Raw genomic sequence first — 17238 nt, forward strand, 5'->3', positions numbered from 1 at the left:
GACGGGACACCCATAGGCTGAGGGGAGCCCCGGGGCGCATGCGCCTTCGGCCGCTGCCGCGCTCCCCAGCCGCTGCGCACCTCGGGCCGCGGCGGGCCGGGGGCAGCGCGGAGCGCAGGTGAGGCCAGGCGCGCTGCGCATGCGCGGCAGCCGGCGCCCCGCGGGGCTCAGGTGAGGCGGCGCACGTGGAGGGAGCGCGGGGCCGACCGTTACTCCGCTGAGGTAATTAAAGCAGCCGCCCTAATTGCAGTCAACTGAGCCGGGCGAGACTGTGGCGAGCGCTCCGCCGCGCTGCGGCTAACCCCGGCCCGTGCCTCAGCCTTCTCTGTGGGTGTCCTCGTCGGTGCGGTGAAGGCCCCTGGCTGCAGCTCTGCAGCTGGGGGAAGAACGGCCGTCGTGGGACCGGATTGTTGCCGAGTCTCGGTCCTCACAGGTGAGTAAGGATAATGCCTCACACAGCGGCTGCCGTGAGGGAGCAGCTGTGGCCTCCGGACGGGTGGCACCTTGAAAGGGCTATGTGTCATATGTGGTGCTAGAGCTGCCCCTCAGGAGCCAGGTAAGTCCTTAATAAAGGCCTCGTCAGCAAGGCCCTATCTCATTTACGGTTGTCAGAGGAGTCAGTCACTTCTGTTATTATGCCAGACCCCAGCTCCCACTTGTTCAAACCCTCCTCTCCCCTTAAAATACTAATAACTACTTAACTCTGGCCTGTGGTTTCTTGATTACACCCACCTACAGGGCCTAGGCTTGGTGTATGAGGGAGATGTGACAAGAAGGAAAAAAATATTTTTTCCTAGTAGAGCTCCCAGTTGGTGGCGGGTGTGGGGAGGGTCAGGGCTGCTGCTTTGCGGGCTGGCACAGCATTTTGCAGTGGTGCCACCTCTCCCAGGAAGCTGCGAAGCTTACACCATATCCCTGAAAACCACTGCTGAGTGCTGTGTAGGAGGGAAGAGCACTGCTGTGGTTTAGGTTTGGCGATGGTAAAAGAATTAGAGTAGCAGAAACAGGAAAACGGGGAAGGGCGCCAGCCTCTTGGGTAGCTTCCCAAGGACTTCAGGAATCTTTTGTGCCCTCTAGCTTTGGCTCCCTCTTGCCCACTCAGACCTGTGTTCCTGCTGTAGTCCCCTTATTTAAAACCTTTTGTCTGCAATCCCATCTCTACCTGTGGTTTGTTTCCTCATCTGCTTTGTTTGCTGCAAATGCCCCCCCTAAAAGTGTAGGGCACTTGATTTGAGGTTCTGTGAAAAGTCCATACATCGTTACTCCCCTGAAATGTAATGTTACATGTCTGTGTATTTGACCTGCTCTTGATTATTGAACACAAACCCCATATTTGAGCTCCCTGTGCAGAGCAGGGATTGGGCTTTCAAAGTCGACAGCAAAATAAAAGCGGCTGGGTAGGCTGGGGAAGCCTTATGGCGCAATCGGAACAATGTTGCCAGCTCTCTTCCTTGCCCAAGCAACCCCTGCTGTGGGGGCATGGGAAAGGAGCAGAGCCTGGTGCGTTTCACTCTGACCAGCCCCATGGGAGCTCTTACCAGCTGGTCTCATTCAGAGCAGGCCCCTGGCTGTTCTAATCTCTGCTGGGACCTGTGTATAGCTGGCAAGGAAAGGGATAGTCTGGGCTTTGAGAGCATGGGCACCACTCCATCTTAGCCCAACAGCCTTGTGCAGTGCAGCTTCCTGAGGAAAAATAGAGGATGTCAGGGGGTGTGGTGCTGCTGTTGGTTAGCTGTATGCATGTGAAGGATGTCATGTCATAAAATCTCCCGCCCTGAAAAGGGCCGCAAGAAAAATGCTGGGGACCTTTTTCTTGGAAGGTAAATGAACAAGACAGCAGTGACAGAGCCCCTCTTCCAAATGTGGGACTTCAGCAGAGGAACAACTGGGAGATGCTGGGAGACAATGGACACACAGATGACGAGTAAAGCCATTAACTGTTTCAACATCCACAAAGGCGAAGCTGCTGCTGGTGTCCATCCATGGGACACAAGTAGGCCAGGGCCTTGATGATCTCTCTCTCTCCAACGTGCGAGAAGAGCGTTTAATCTCTGTTTTGCTGTTCCCTCTTCTCTGATGCAGTCTGTGGTCTTCTAACCTGGCTTCCTTACCCTAGGCCTGCAGCAAGAGGTCCCCTCCTGTTGAATGTCTACTGAAGGAATTGCAGGGGCCTTTCCTGATAAAGGTGCTCTGTATCCTCAGATGATGTCAGCGAGAATGATTTCACTCCCTCCAAATGAAAGCTACACTGAGATTAAAAGGAAGTGTTAAGTCCCTCATTCTTGTGGACACCATGACTCTCAGAGGGATGTTTAAAAAAAAAAAATCGAGGACTAAATACAAATATCCTTGGACTCTGAAGGGCTTCTGACATGCTGAAAACAAAGCTTGTCCTCATGGCCCTGCTTGTGTCCCATCAGCATCAGTGGTGGCTTGGGGAAGAGAGAGCTGCAGAGGAGAGTGACCCTTCCTAGCCTTGCTGTATGGTTTGGCTCCTGAATTCCCAGGACACCCAGCAGTCACACACTTTCTTCCCTGGGTGTTTAGTTAATGGAGGGTGACAGCTCCTCATGCTGCTCCCAGGGAGGGATCCAGCTGAGAGACTGGCTGTGGCACTGAGCCCTGTTCCCACAAGGAAGCCTGTTTCAGCTATTTACGGCCCTCTCTTTGATCTAGCTTTTGACATGAAAAGACATGTCAGCCAGGTAGAGGGAAAGGAAAAAAAAAAATGCGGGAAAAGCCCCACATCTCTGCTTGTACATGATCTGCTCCCTAGCACACACCTGCCTCAGCCACAGATCCTTATCAGCCCTCTGATTTCCTTGCTGTCATCTCTGCTTTCCCTTCACACTGGTGTATAACTTCTAGAGACAACTTTCTGCACTTTGTTTCCTGCTCAGTAAGATGCTGTGGCTCCCATGCCCCTTCTCTCTGGCCTTTTCCTTATTTCTACAGTACAACCAGTGTGGGAAATGCCCTCGTGTCCTCCTCATTGCATGCAGTGCCAGTGACAGGTGATACAGATCTTCATTTCTTCCCTAAAATGCTGCACTGTTACAGCAAGCAGCTGTTTGCAGCTCACTTCAGAAGTAGCAGCCATACAGCTGTAGGTTACTTTGTCCCTCCCTGGAAATCAGATCTTTTTTTCTGCTAAGCAGCTTAGGCCCTTTCAGGGTGAAAAGTACAATAAAAGTATGAGAATTTGATGGGCCAGGGGCTGCAGACACACTAGAACACAGTGTTACTCACTTGTGGTTTTTTTACTTGTGTTTTTTTTCTAGGGGACTAGATGTTCTAGACCTGCTAAGAAAGCAAACAATGAGTATGAGTATTGCTGAGATGCAGCGACCTCTGTGGTGGAGATAACCACTAGTACCAACTGCAGAATGGCATGGGAAGGAGAAAAATCAGATGTGAACTCCTGCTTTTATCAGTCAATAATTTTCCTGTGGTTTCATGGCTTTGCAAAGCTGGGTGTTCCTGAGCAATCCCTGATCCACCTGCTCTGGTTCTTTTATATGGCTTTCAGGCAACAAACCAGGGCTGGAATCCTCTTGTACAAGATGTCTGCCTGGTCTGGAGCCTGCAGTCCCACATGAGCTGTGCTTCTGAGAGATGGGGCCTAGTTTACAAGAGTTCTTGGCTTTACTCGGGCAGTGATGGCTCTTGGCTTCATCCAAACTCCTGCTGTGATGATTTCTTGGGAAACTTGGCAGCCAGTGAACCAGGCCTTCTAGCCCTTCCTCTTCCCACAGCCAACAGGGAGATGGGCTGCCTTCCTGCTGTCCTACCTGCATCCTCCCATGGTGAGAGGTGACTCTTGGTGCCTTCTAGGTGCTGGCGGCAGGGTTGGCACTGAGCAGGGTCAAGTGAACAGCACTAGCCCTTCTCCACATGCTTGATGTTTTGCTGAGACCTCCACATCGTAACAGTTCTGTTTTGGGAACAGCCTGAACTGGGCATGACCTGACACTTGTCAGAATGCAGTTGCAATTGGGACTTTCCCCTTCCTCAAGGGGGGAAGGCCCTTGGAGCTAGGTGCTGCTCGAGGATGCTGGTAAAGAACAGGCCCTGCCCCACTAGGAAAACAAGCCAAGTGTGAGAAGGGGCACAGACAGGGCACTGGCACCTTGCTGACAGTGTCTGTAACCCAACCAGTTGACTCTCAGATTAATGCTTTATCTTTTAGGGATCCTGCTGTGTCCTGCAGAATTTAGGATCCTCTCAAGCAATGGGAGAGGAAGCAACAGGAAAACAAAGGGGGTTTCCTGCTACCTCTTGACACAGGAAGCCCTGCACTGTCTGGGGGAACCACCACTACTGAGTGCAGAGGTGTTGGGCTTTGAGACCATATCAGAACAAAGTAGAAGCTCAAGCAGACAAAATTCTTGTTCCCATTCTCCCTTCTCTTTCAGTAATTCAGTGTAAGGCCACAATTAAAGATTTAACTGCCTCCAAATAATATAGCAGAGCTAATACCCACTGTTATCTCCTTGGGCCCAAGATCAGACCTTGAGAGCAGCAGAGTTGACATGTGCTAAAACACCTGAGAAGCAGACCTGCAGTCTGAGGTACCTGCTGGGGGCACCAGTAGCTTTAATTCTGCCCACATTTAGCCCACCCTGTAAGTATTTTAATGCTGCAAGCAAGCACCTGGGTGCTGAGGGGCAGCATTCAGGGACCCAGCATGACCAGCTGGTGTGTTTTTAGAGGGCCTTGTTCATGAAAGGCTTGAACTCAGGCTGGGCAGGGCAGCAGTAACATCCTTATGTAATACATAAAAGCCTGGCTGATTCATGTGTGGGTTAATAACTTTCTTTGGCGTACTTGGGGCAGAGTATCATGACTGTGTTATCAGAGCTGTTAGCCTCTGCATAAAAATCATGCCACAAAAAAAAAGTTCTCTTTGGGTAGCCTTGGTTTTGTGCTGCTTTTTTTTTAATAAAGTAAAATACAGATTCTGGAATATGGCGGTTGGACAAGAGCAGGATGGAAGTGAGGCAAACTCTCAGAATTGGGCTTTTATTGTCAGTTTAATTGACTTTGGTGTTATGCTGTAATCTCAGGAGGTCTTCCCAGACTGTCTACATAAGGGAAGTTCTAAAGTATGTGCTGGGGAAATTGTTAAATGGAAGCATCACCATAGCAGGCTGTTCGAGGCATTTCTGTTCTTGTGTTAAAGAGCACCTCTGCTCAGATCAGCATCAGCCCCTACCAAAGCAGTACAAGCAGCATCTGTGTACCTTGGCTGGTGAGGAATGAATGTGTTTAACCTAGAGTCCTTTCCATTCACACCCAATCTTCCAGCCTAGCTTTTTATGTAGAAACTTATCTCTGGGTTTGAGAAGCACCTACGGAAAGCTGTGCTTGGGAGCAAATACTATGTCAGAGAAAGAGAGCTGTATTTACCAGCTTTGTAGAAGAGGCACTGCAAGACTTAACACCCATGAAAGTCACATTTGAGTTAATGTCTCTGGGACAGACTCACCTTGTTCAGGCTTAACCCCTGCTTCCTTCCTGTTCTTGCCTCTGTTGAATATTTTTAACCTACCACTTCAGGGGCATCCTGCACACACTCTCCTCTAGCCTCCTGCCCTTCCTGCCCTTCCCAGCATGGGGGACATGAACACACTGGCATCTTCCACTGACACTGCCTTCTGCACTGCCCTCCTGCAGCTCAGTTTGGGACACAGTTTCCCATGCTTATGCACAGCTTTGGCTTGTTAGAGATCAAGGGCAACTCACTGCAGGTCTCTGGCCCAGTCCAGACCAGCATCATGTGCATATCCAGTGTGGGGAACCCCAGATTCTGTTTTTACAGCAGCAGTTGAGCTCAGCCTCCTGTGGGAGCTTCCCAGCCTCTCTAGTTCCTCTCCTTTCTCTGGATGTGTTCAGCAAGAACTGGATGTCTGCTCCACTAAGTCCGTTCCCCATAGATATGTTTTTTTATTGCGTTCTGTGGATGGGGAAAGTGAACTCAGCATGGCTATGGGCATGTGGTTTAAAGACCATATTTTTCTAAAGACATCAGATGCTTGTCTTTCTCTGAAAGTTTGTTCTGCATCCACTAGCTAGAGTACACTTTATGTCCCCTGTCAGTCACCCTGATACCTCTCTAACTGTGACAGTCCTCTCCTGCTTCACCAAGTAGCAAACCAAACCACAAAGCATCAAGTCATCCCTAAGTAAACCTGACTACCTCCAAGAATTACACTAGTGTCAGGACTTGCTGGAAGTCAGGTCAGTTCTGCTGGTGGAAAACAGGCATGTGAGCAATGTCTCAACCTCCAGTTGCTGCCTGGTGTCAGGCAAGGAATAATTAAACCAAATTTGGCCCTAAGAGTTGCTCCCCATCTTCCAGCCAAGCTGAGCTCCAGCCTGACTTAAGACATTATTTCCTACCTGCTTCCACAAGTGCTTTCTCCCACACACCCCACCACATCCTCTGTTTCAGGACAGAGGCATTTTCTGCTAGATCCACTTGGATATAAACAGCATAAAGGAAGCAATAAGGAAACTCCTCCCTATCCCTTACTCTAACCACTTCAGGCATACTGCCAGCTTGCTCCAGGGTAGAAATTATCACAAACTTTGGGAGCTTCCTTACCTGGAGAGACTTCAACTCTGGTGCATCAGTGACTGTCTGGGAGTAGATGCCCATTTCAATACAACAGCCATGCTGCAAATTACAACTGCTCCAGAGTGCCTCTTGAAGTGGTTGCTTTTGGTCTCCCCTTCACAAGTCAGGTAGGCTGGTTATCTATTAAATAGGGAGAGAGCACAGAGAGAGAGAGAGAATACACAGAGGAAATCAGGCAGTTTCCTGTTTGTTTACCATGAACAAAAGCTTGTTTGCCTGAAAGTTGCTAGTGGGCCAGCCCAGCTGCTGTGACTGGTGCAGAGCTGAGCTCTTTGACTAGCATGAAAGAAAGAAAGAAGGCAAAGTCTCCCAGGAAGGAAAAAAAAACAAAACCAAAGGTCTTCTTGGAGCTGAGGCAAAGCAGTGGGCAGGGAGATTTCACCTTGGCTTGCAGGGCTCTGATGTGTGAAGGTGGCAACCAACTGCTGTTCTTCCATCTCAAGCAAGATGTGCATTCAGCCCCCCTCATACAGGGCCCTTTAGTTGCCCCACCAGGTCTTACATTGCCCATTACCAGCAGAATTTTCCCAAAACCTGGTCCCTGTAGCTTACTTAGGTTTTGGGCTGTATTTAGACAAATACAAGAAAAACAAGTTATGAGTCTGTGCTGGCATTAATCACTCCGGAGCCACAAATCTACAGGGCTTCAAATTTAAAAACTGCCAAGCTTTTACCAACACTGGGTCCTCCAGTATGAATTCATCATACTAATGTTCTGGACCCAAAGACTCAACGCTCTTCTAATGTCCAGCTAAAAGAACTTGCATCTCTGAAGTCATGCCTAGACACTTCTGTTGTTTCTGTCCACCCTGAATTAGCAATAAACCAGGGACCGCCTTTGGCAGGTGGGAAAGGAGGAATGCTCAAAGGGCTGCAAGGAGACAGGCTGCAAAGCCAAGCCAGCCTGGGACAGAAAAGGAAACAGGCATTTGCACCTTTCATTGTGCTGCATTAGGTTAGAGGAGTTAAAAAATGGAGCTGGAAACACTCAGCAGAGTGAAATGGGCATCAGAAGTTCACCAGGACAGCCCCGCACAGGGACTAAACCCTTGTACCTGCCCTCCTGAGCAGTACTGTCCATCTGACGGCTCTTGTGCCAGCTGGTGCTTTTTCTTCCTCGCCCGGAGACTGTGCTATTGTTTTTGCCCTTGTCCATGGCCACTCCTTGCATCCTCTGCCCAGGGCAGGATGACCTCCCTTCGGGAGGCTGAGGGACACCCTTTGGTCCTTGCTGCCCTTCCCACGTGGAGATAATTGCTGCTGCCATCTGGCGGGAGAGCAGCCCACCTGCCAGCCTCAGCTGCTCCAGCATGGATTCATCTTGCGTCTGAAAAAGGTGACCTCTTTGCAAATGTCCTTCCTGGCTTATGTGGTCTGTCAGAGTTAGCAGCAAAGCTATAGCCTCCGCCACTCACGTGCAAAACACACCCGGCCCTGTGACTTTGGTGCCAAATGTAACAATGGCACCATTGGAAAATGGAAGGATCCAGGAGTACATGGTGTGGTGCTGGCGTAAGTCAGCTCTGGGGATGGAGAGCCTGACAGAAGGACGTTTAATTCTGGCTAGCAAACACCCAGGCAAAGGTCTACAGTAGAACCTTTCTCCAAGTAAATTTTTGGGCTATTTTAGCTGGGTTCCTTAAAGAACTGTGTGCTTTCTTCAGCCCAGTAACACATCCAGCCTTGCTGGGGGAACACTGGCTCTATGCGCTCATGCTGTTTCTTCTCCAGAGAAAACCAATTTCAAACTAATTTGATGGGGGGATTAGAAGTTGTCAAATATACTAAATTCAAAGTGTTTTGTGCAAATAGGTGGCAAAAGTGAAGAAAACCTGACCACATAAAGCATCCCCATCCCCAAAGCAAAAGTTTTAGCATGGCTGCAATCCCTACTAAGTAGCAGAAGGCCCACACAACAGAAAACTGGTGTAACTACCCAGTGGAGGATATTCTTCAATCAGACTTTGCCATTAATTTCAGACAGTGGGAATCCAGGCGTGACAGCCAGACCAGGGGCCCATGGGCTTTTCAGTTCACAGAAAACCTGGCATTTCTCCACTTCCCTTCCAGTGGCATCATCCAGCTGCCTCCCACCTCTGATCACAGCTCACCTTGGGCTGAAGCGTCTTACCCAAAAGATGTGGCACATGGTGGTCATGGAATACTATGTCAGAGACAGAGGTTGCTCCTCCATGTGTGGTCACAAGACCGTCCCGCTTTTGCTTTCTCCAAGAATAAGGTGAAGGGGGAGATCTGCTATTCCTGGAGCATCTCCAGCACCTTTGTATGCAAGAGAGTTGTGAAGCTGGCAGCCCTTGCAATAGCTCTGCCTTGCAGCTGGGAGCCCACCTCCACAGGCCCACAGGGTGGCAGGTGACCATTCACAGCACTAGGCTGATCACATACCTTACACAGGTTCTCTGGGAGGGCAGACCAGGACCTGCACAGCAAAACTCCTTTCTCTGCCCTCAGTGCGAAACCACAGGCCTTGAACCTCTCTCATTTCTCCACCCCAGGTTGTGCTCCACTTTCAGGAGCGAGTTTTTGTTACTGATTATTAAGAGCAACAAAGTTAGAAATGCCAGAGAGGGTGGGGATACCTTGTTTGTTCGAGCAGCAGAGGCCTGCCTTATGTTACCCAAGCCTAGAGCTCTATTGCCCTGACAAGTAACAGTGCTGAAAGCCAGTGCTCACACCCTGCTAATACCCTCTGAACAGTGAGAGGGAAGGGCCAGCATCCTGGGAAGCAAGAGTCCAGCCTTGGCCAGGAGTGCCAGGCAGGCCAGCCCTTGACAACACTTATTTTTGTTTTTACATCAAAGAGTCTGCCAGCACGTGAGAAGCTTGGCAGAGGATGCCAGGCAGTGCCCACTCGCTACTGTGCAGTGCTCTGAGCAGTACCCATCCAGCAAGCAGGCAGCTGTTTCCTCACCCACTACCCCTGTGCAGCCCATGCAGAACTTTGTCCTGATTTTAGGGTCACTGTTCCCATCTGGAGCTAGACAGCTCCACGGTCCACACACTCTACAAGGCTGAAGAGCAGCTATAAGCACAATACAAACAAGGGGTTTGGCTAGCACACACCGAGACAGCTATAGGTTCACCAGCAGCTTTGAAGTCTGATAAGCTCCATGGCAGCTTTAGGCATTGAGTGAGGCGGAGCAAGGGTATAGGAGCAGTTAACAGCCAGGGAACATTTGTAAAAATAATTACACCCAACAGCAAAGAAAACTGATTCATCAGACCCAGGGGCCACTCTTTAAGAGCCTCAGCCACCTCCGGAGAAGCTAACAGCAAAAGCAGCAGGAAACACTCTGCACACCACTGAAAATGCAGAACTGGGAGGAGAAGCAATGCAGAGCCACAGAAGCTGAGAAGGGATTTCAGATGCACTGTTTTGAGCCCAACACCTGGTGCATGAAACTAACTGAAAGAAATGCAGAAAACGCTAAGGGAGCTTTCAAAAGAGCCTTGGGAGAAAAGTGGAAGCTTCTTTACAAGTGTCTGAAGTGGTAAACCAGAAGAATAAAGAACAAGAGCACTGGAGAGGGAAGAGGCCTGGAAGTTATTTGGGAGTTATGGACCTGACTGTTCAGCTGCTGAAAATAGTTTGCAATCTCAGGCACCTCATCACTGCAAGAGCGTATTCTGCCCAGCAGAAAAACCAGGCAATCTTTCCATTTTGAGGGGAGGGCAACAACTCAAAGCAGCTATCGAATGATGAAATGGGCCCACCATTAACAGCAGCTTTCCCAAGAGCTCAACATCCTCAGGGTAGTGATGACACCCACCTAAGACTGCATTGCTCAGAAATAACAGACACCGTACAAGTGTCCTATTATCATCTGCAGGATGGGGATAGTGGTGTGCCAGGCTAGTACTGGGCCTTCTGACAGCAGGTTTGAAGCTCACTGTAGGCTGTATCTGGTACAATACACCCGTTTTCTTTCCAGTAGCATGGTGTTGCATCAAATAAGCACCCTGGAAAATCTACGTACATGCAGTAAACAACAGCCTGAAACGTGCATGGAAAACAGTTAAAAGCCCTCACAATAACCTCAGCAAACTCAGCCTTACCTTGTTGCAGGAATTCAGCTTAAGAATCATGTTTTGAGCTTTTAAGGTGTCAGGAGCAATACCTATTTGCCTGTGCTAAGTGACTTTTATCCAAATAATTAGCACAAGTATGAGGTGTCTTGCTCCACTGACCAAACCTTTGTTCTTCTGAGATATCAATAATAAAAAAACCTAATGCACAAAAAAACCAACCCCACACTACTACATTTGGGACTGTGGCATTTATTGAAGGCTGCTCATACAATCTCATCCATCACATCCTCCTCACAGTCCAGGTTCCCTAAATAAGAAGTGTTGATGTAACAGAGAATTCTGCCCACCTCCAACTGCCTGAGCCACAGAGCACCAAGTCATCCCTTCTTTGTCCCAGGTGCCACCTGCAGTAGGCTGACTGCCACTTTTACTGACCTTGGTGAAAGAACCAAGGCTGCACAACAGGGCAGGTGGCAGCAAAGAGGTCAAGTGGCAGCGGCAGGGGAAGAGGTGCAGATGTTCCATTTCCAGCATATATGTGAGAAGTATTTCCTGCAGGGGAAGTATCTTCTCTGTACCTGAAATCCATCTACTACATAAGTGAAATCTCTGCAGTTTTCACCCCCAGCCTCAATGCACTCATGACCTGTGCCTCCAGCCATCAGTGCTATCTGTTCACACAGGCTCAGCAGAGCCACTGCCCTAACAGCTGAGATGTCCTCTTACTCTCAGCTGACACCTGAAAAAAAGACTGGCTTGACTGAGTGAGCCCTGAGCATCCCTGTTCTGTAGTCCAGGACCTGCAAGTCTGTTGACCCTGTCTCAGCCAGCCTAAAGGCACTGAAGCATTGCTGTGATACCTGATCGATACAGCACTCTAGTGGTCAGGGAGTCACCTGGGCTACTCATTCATCCCAGCAGTGAACAGATGAAAATTCTGCTCCTGTTGCTCAAACTGCCTGGAAAGGGGCAATTCTCAAACTTAAGCTTAATGGTCAGTGAAGCTACTGCTCTGACCATACATGGGAGGAATGCCGGTTTGCTGTCAAGAGTGTTCAGTTTTATTTGATTAAGAATTCAAAATGGGTTGAATTTTAATTTCCTCTGCTTTTGCCAATGAGGAAATTGCAAAGATTCTTTTGGAAAGGGCTGATCTAGTAAGTAGAGGTGACCAGGCTAGCTATGGCTGCAGAGCCAGGTTCACTGTGGCAACTGGAGGAGCACAGACTGTCCAGAGGGCAGATAGGTGATGTTGCGGGACCGCGAGAGCTGGTATGCGATGTCTTCAGCTGCCTCAAGCTTGCGCAGCTCAATAAGACCATCGCCTGCAGTGGCCAGTGAATTGGCAATCAGCTCTGCTGCTTTTGAGTCTCCCTCAGCAGAGATGACAGCTGCTTTCTTCTGCTGCTCAGCCTGAAAGTAAGCAGATGAAAAGGGGAATAACCAACAGAGAAAACAACCAAAAGAGAAGGAAGATGCTGTTGTCATGTTTAAAATATAAATTCCCACTTCGCCACCCTACTGTTGTTTTCCCCAGTACAAGAGCTACAACAGAAGGTGATTTTAATTTAAAGCTGTATCCTGTTAAGACTGTTTTTCTGCCTACTGTGGAAAAAAGGCTGAAAAATTATCTTGAAATTGCCTTAGTCTTAACCTCATGAAACATTAACCCACCTGAAGGCACTGCTAGTGAAAAATTGTCTATGAAAGATTTGAGAACTTCACCAGTGGAGTTAAAAACAGATAAACACTTCTACTGTTTAATCATCCTGGCTGGTTACATGCATCTTTCTACATCCACTAGATTAATTTTGGGTGTAGTTGCAGGTTCTTGCAATCTCAACAGGCATGTGTTCTTAGCTGTACCAAGGTGCTTCAACATGAAACTGCGTCTGTGGATGCTGACCAAGATCCCGGGTTGGTCAGAGACTATGTGGCCTGGGGCATGCAGTCAGTAACACTCCTATGACAGAGCCCCCCACGCCCATGATATCAAACACCATGCAAAACTTTGTCCACCCTCTAAAATTCACAAACAGCAGGATCCCTTCAGCTGCAAGTCTCCACCTTGAACCCCACTTCTAACTGACACTTCCTCCTGAGGGCTGTTTCCTACCTCCTCCATGTGGACATTTCTGTTTAGCACTCCAGTAAGACTGAGACACATTATTAAAAGAAAAAAAAAACCAAAATCAACTTTATGCTTTATCTATCCAACCGTCATGTGCCAGAGCCAAGAACCGTATCAACATTATGACCCTAAGCAACTTCAGCATTCAGCTGCCTGGTTTCCTGGACAGGTAAGTGAGAGATGTTCACCGCAAGCTAGAGTGGGAAAGGAGATACCAGGAACCATTTCCATGTTTCTCAGGACAAGGTACCTTTTCCACAATGAATCTGGCTCTTTCTGCTTCTTGCTGGGCCACTTGCTTCATCTCCACTGCCTCTGTGAACTCCTTGCCAAAGGTCAGATGGGTCTGCAGAGCACAAATCAAGCTAAGTCCACAATGCTGACAGTTTACAGTGGCACTGCTGCGACCCACACAAGCCCCAAGGGGGAGGCAGCCTGCCTGTATCAGTGAAAGTGGAATGGAGATGGAAAGCCAGTATTCCTAAAAGAACAGAAATTAAGACAAGCAGACCTCCCCATCCAGTTTTGAAGTCTCAAGGGATACACAAGTGCAGCTCCAATCCAGCACACCAGTAACACCAGAGACACACCATGCTCCCCCTGCCACCAGCACCTGCTGCATCACCTGGCAGGGGCAGCCCACTCACTCAGTGCTCCCCTCCCAAAGCAGGGAAGCCTGTTCTTTGCCAAGCCTTCCTACACCTTGTATGTTCCAATATGCACTGGTGCACTCAAGTCTGGGCTGTTTGGACAGTTGCAGGCTCCTGGGATGGGACAGGGGAAAGGTGAATTTCCTTCAGTAGCATGCTCAGGAGAACACCAGAAACAGAGTCGTAACTCACATTTTGCAGAAATACGGTCACCTTCCTGCAGAAACTTCCTATATGGCCCTTTCCTCTACGCAGGCTTTCGAGGGAAGTCCCAGAAGAGAGAGGGAGAGGTGCACGCACACGCCAGATTACAACACATTTAATTTACAAAGCTTATAGGGAGATAGGAGAGGAGAGCTCCCTCCTTGATTAGCCTTTTAGAAGACACAGCCAGGAGAAAACCTAGTACTTTGCAGAAAAAGGATGCTATCAAAAGCAGCTATTTTCACTACCTCCTCACGCCTAGCACTTTCTCCCCGTGTCTCAGGGTACCCATGGAACAGCTGCCTTCTCTAAAGTGATGTGCAGCCTGATCCATCACCCACAGAAGCACTTTTCATTTTAACTGTAAAAGCCCTGCAACAGTGAAGTCTGTTGAAAGGCCAGCACAGCAGAGCCTTCAAGGGCTTAGTCAAGGTCACAGAAGGCCAGTGACAAAACCAGAGGTACTGACATGACCAGTAACCACTACATCCCATGCAACTGTAGACAAACATTGTCCACATGTCCAAACTTCCAGCTCACTCGTCTCTGGCCACCTACCAATTCTCTTCTCCACTGCTCTTATTTGGGCACACTCCAAAGAGAAAAATGGAAAGAGGAAAACTCTTACCAAGGACACATCATCCAGAATGAGCCCGAAGGTTGCTGCTCTCTCCGTGAGGTCTTCGCTCACTTGTCTTGAGACCAGCTCTCTCTGAGTGATCAATTCTCCAGCATCAAAGCGAGCCTGAAATCAGGATGGAGAACAGTGAGAAAAAAGCTCCCAGAAGTGATGGATGCTCCATTCCCTGCCTGTCTTTGCACCTGTGAGTCCCAGAGCTCTCCCAAAGCTAGCAAACACCAAGATGCCCAGGCATTTGAAGTAAGAGAAAGACTGAATGTCTGGGAATTTAAGTGTAAGCTGAAGGGGAGGTTGTCCAGTTGAGCACTTAATGTAAAAGCTGGACTAAAACTGGTTAGTAATTCTTTGGCAGTTCCCTGGGTATGCTTCCAAAACCAGATATCTTCTGTAAGCTGAAATCTAAGATTATGTGAGAAGTAAAAAGCCCAGTCTCCTGCCCGAGACTCCCAGCCTGAAGAGCAGAGCTAACAGCTGAGAGCAGGTAACAAATAAACCTCTTGTCATCCAGAGATCAACCAACATGAATCAAGTCAGCCCAAGCAGTCAGGAATGACCAAGAAACAAAAAAACTACGATTAGCTTTTCTGGATGTCTGATGAGAGCCTGGGGGTTGGAAAGAGAAGCCTTATTCCGAAGCACAACATATTCCACACTCTGGTGGGTCCCTCACTGCTAAAAAGAGGAAAGATGACTGGCAGAGCCCAGCAGCTCTTATAGTGTCCTTACCACAACAGATTTAAGGATTTCAGTTGTGATTGAGGGCAGGACACGCTCATCGTAGTCCTCTCCAATACTGGTGAAAATCCGTGGTAACTGGGCAGTCACTGGTCTAAACAGGATACGCAATGTGATGTTCACATTCTGTAGATCTGTTCAAAGAAAGCCATGAGTTTAGTAGCAAACCACAGGGGCAGGAGATTTCCTGAAGCTGTCCTCTCTAGGGCAACTAAATGAGAAAGAATAAACATTCAGACTTCTTTTTCCCAGAAAAAACAAATTTTTTTTACTATGCCTTTCACCTCGGCATCTAAATCCTCCTTACAGATAAGATTTCAGCTTCAGTTTGTTAGTGACCTAGGGAATTACTTGCCCTACTGTAAAGGCAGAGACTTTATGTTTTAAAGGATTTTTTACAGGACCAAAGGTAGGATCTTTTAATCTATTCTGTAACTAAAAAACCAGATCAAATCATTCCTGACTCTGTGCCAAACCGGACTTGAGACAAATGGGATTTCAACGTCCAGAAGAAAAAAAAAATCATCAGAGCATCTGGTTTTCTTATGGTTGCCAGGTCCAAACACTCACCTTTGCTGCCAGTGATCACGGGAATGTTACGGGGGCGAGAGCGGCAGTCAAAAATGATGGGTTTCTGTACCCAGGGGATGAGGAAGTGGGTACCTTCTCCTACCACTGTATCCTGGACCCCACGGAATCGGTCAAAGATGACAGCTCTGTGGCCCGCATCAACTAGAGAAGAAAAGAGCACATCAAACACTGTTTCACTATCTGTTGAATCTACACACCACCAAAACCTTCTCCATGGAAGCAGTCTGTTAAGGATGGTTAAAGCCTTTTGCTACAGGAGACCAGTGAAATTAGTTAGAACATTTGGAGCAACAGGGCAAAGAGAAGATGTAGCCATCACTCCTGGCCCTCCACCTGCTCACAGTGGCAGCAGCTAATTAACAGCTTTCTAGAGAAAGAACCTCACAATCCTCTTGCTCATGCAAGGCACAAGGTATACAAGGTATAGAACAGCCCAGCAAGGCTTCACATCTATCTTCCCCCAATGTCATAAGCAATAAAAGCACAGAGCAGCCAAGTTACTAACAAAAAAAAATTAAAAAAAAGATATGAACTGAAGTGGTCAGCTCTTCCACTCACCATTGTAAAGAGCAGAATTGACAACTCCACCTGCAACAGCCAAGCCCAGGCCAAGCTTCCCAAGGCTTTCAAATACCTTCGCAGCCATTTCACACGTCCAGTTCCAGCCCCTTTAAAACGTCCCTCCTGCAAAAACCCACCAGCTCATTAAAACCCTATGAAGTAAGAAGTCCGGGAAGTCCTGTGTGCAGATGCCTACAGGCCAAGGATTACCCCCCCTCTCCGAAAACCCCACCCTGCAGTGGCTGCACCCCACCAGCAGCCCTGCCTCTCCCCTCAACAGCTGCCTCAGCCCGCAGGCCTCCTCCCTGGGCTCGGCGCCCCAGACCCCGCAGCACCCCGCGTACATGGGCGCCCCCACCCACGAGCACCCCGCAGGCTCATGCCGCCTGCCCCAACCCGCCCCCCGATCACAGCTCGCCCCATCCTTTCTGCACCGCCGCGGCTCCCCGCTTCGGGCCCTCCGCACCCCGAACCCGCTCCGGCCACCTCCCACTGCCCTGATTCCCCCCCGTCAGGCCGCCCTCTTCCCACTCCCACCTAGGCCTCTCGCCCCCTGCACAGGCAACCCCAGGCCCCGCTTGCCCGCAGGCCGCGGCTCGGGCACCGGGCCCGACACCTACCGGGCCCCACCGCACCCTCCTGCCCCGTTCCCCTCCCGAGCGCCCCTGACCTCCACATGAATCCCCAGGCACCGGCCCCAGTGCGCCTGAGCGCTGCACCAAGACGCCCACTGCTCATTGGCCCGCGTCTCCCCGCGGCACTCTGGGACACGTAGTTCTATACGGCGCTGCCCCTTGCCCAGCGGCCTATAACTCCCGGCGTACCCCGCGGAGGCCCGGGCGCTGAACAAGGCCGTTTTCCATTAGCTGCAGCTTCTGCGCGCAGGGCCCTCCTGGGAGCTGTAGGCCTAGCGGAAGGAAGCCACGTGGGCGCTGCACTGGGGCGCCCAGGGCCGTACAGGGGCTTGCGGGGACCGGAGATGCTTCACGGACAGCCAGGACGGGTGGGCCAGCGTGTGCTCGCTCCTCGCTTGTCA

The 17238-nt window shown here is 49.6% G+C and overlaps 1 protein-coding gene and 1 long non-coding RNA gene across 3 annotated transcripts; one reads left to right on the top strand and one right to left on the bottom strand.

Annotated features, from left to right (window-relative positions):
- The first annotated feature begins 50 nt into the window (after positions 1-50).
- LOC114015917 (uncharacterized) lies at positions 51-10908 on the top strand. The gene is made up of 2 exons (XR_008729987.1): positions 51-433; positions 1821-10908. It is a non-coding gene; the product is annotated as an uncharacterized LOC114015917 (long non-coding RNA).
- Positions 10909-11728: 820 nt separating this feature from the next.
- On the bottom strand, positions 11729-17015 carry PHB1 (prohibitin 1). Of its 2 annotated transcripts, none has more exons than XM_005439394.4 (7): positions 16873-17015; positions 16200-16325; positions 15621-15782; positions 15042-15184; positions 14304-14420; positions 13072-13167; positions 11729-12103 (listed from the first exon to the last, which is right to left on the bottom strand). In XM_005439394.4, the coding sequence occupies exons 2-7, from the start codon at positions 16285-16287 to the stop codon at positions 11891-11893; spliced, it is 819 nt and encodes a 272-aa protein (XP_005439451.1). In that variant the 5' UTR covers positions 16288-16325; positions 16873-17015; the 3' UTR covers positions 11729-11890. The 2 variants fall into 2 exon arrangements, with proteins under 2 accessions (XP_005439451.1, XP_014135631.1); XM_014280156.3 differs by having other exon boundaries at positions 16823-16876.
- Positions 17016-17238: the final 223 nt, after the last annotated feature.

The sequence above is a fragment of the Falco cherrug genome, chromosome 20 (genome assembly GCF_023634085.1).
Source record: "Falco cherrug isolate bFalChe1 chromosome 20, bFalChe1.pri, whole genome shotgun sequence".
NCBI lineage: Eukaryota > Metazoa > Chordata > Aves > Falconiformes > Falconidae > Falco > Falco cherrug.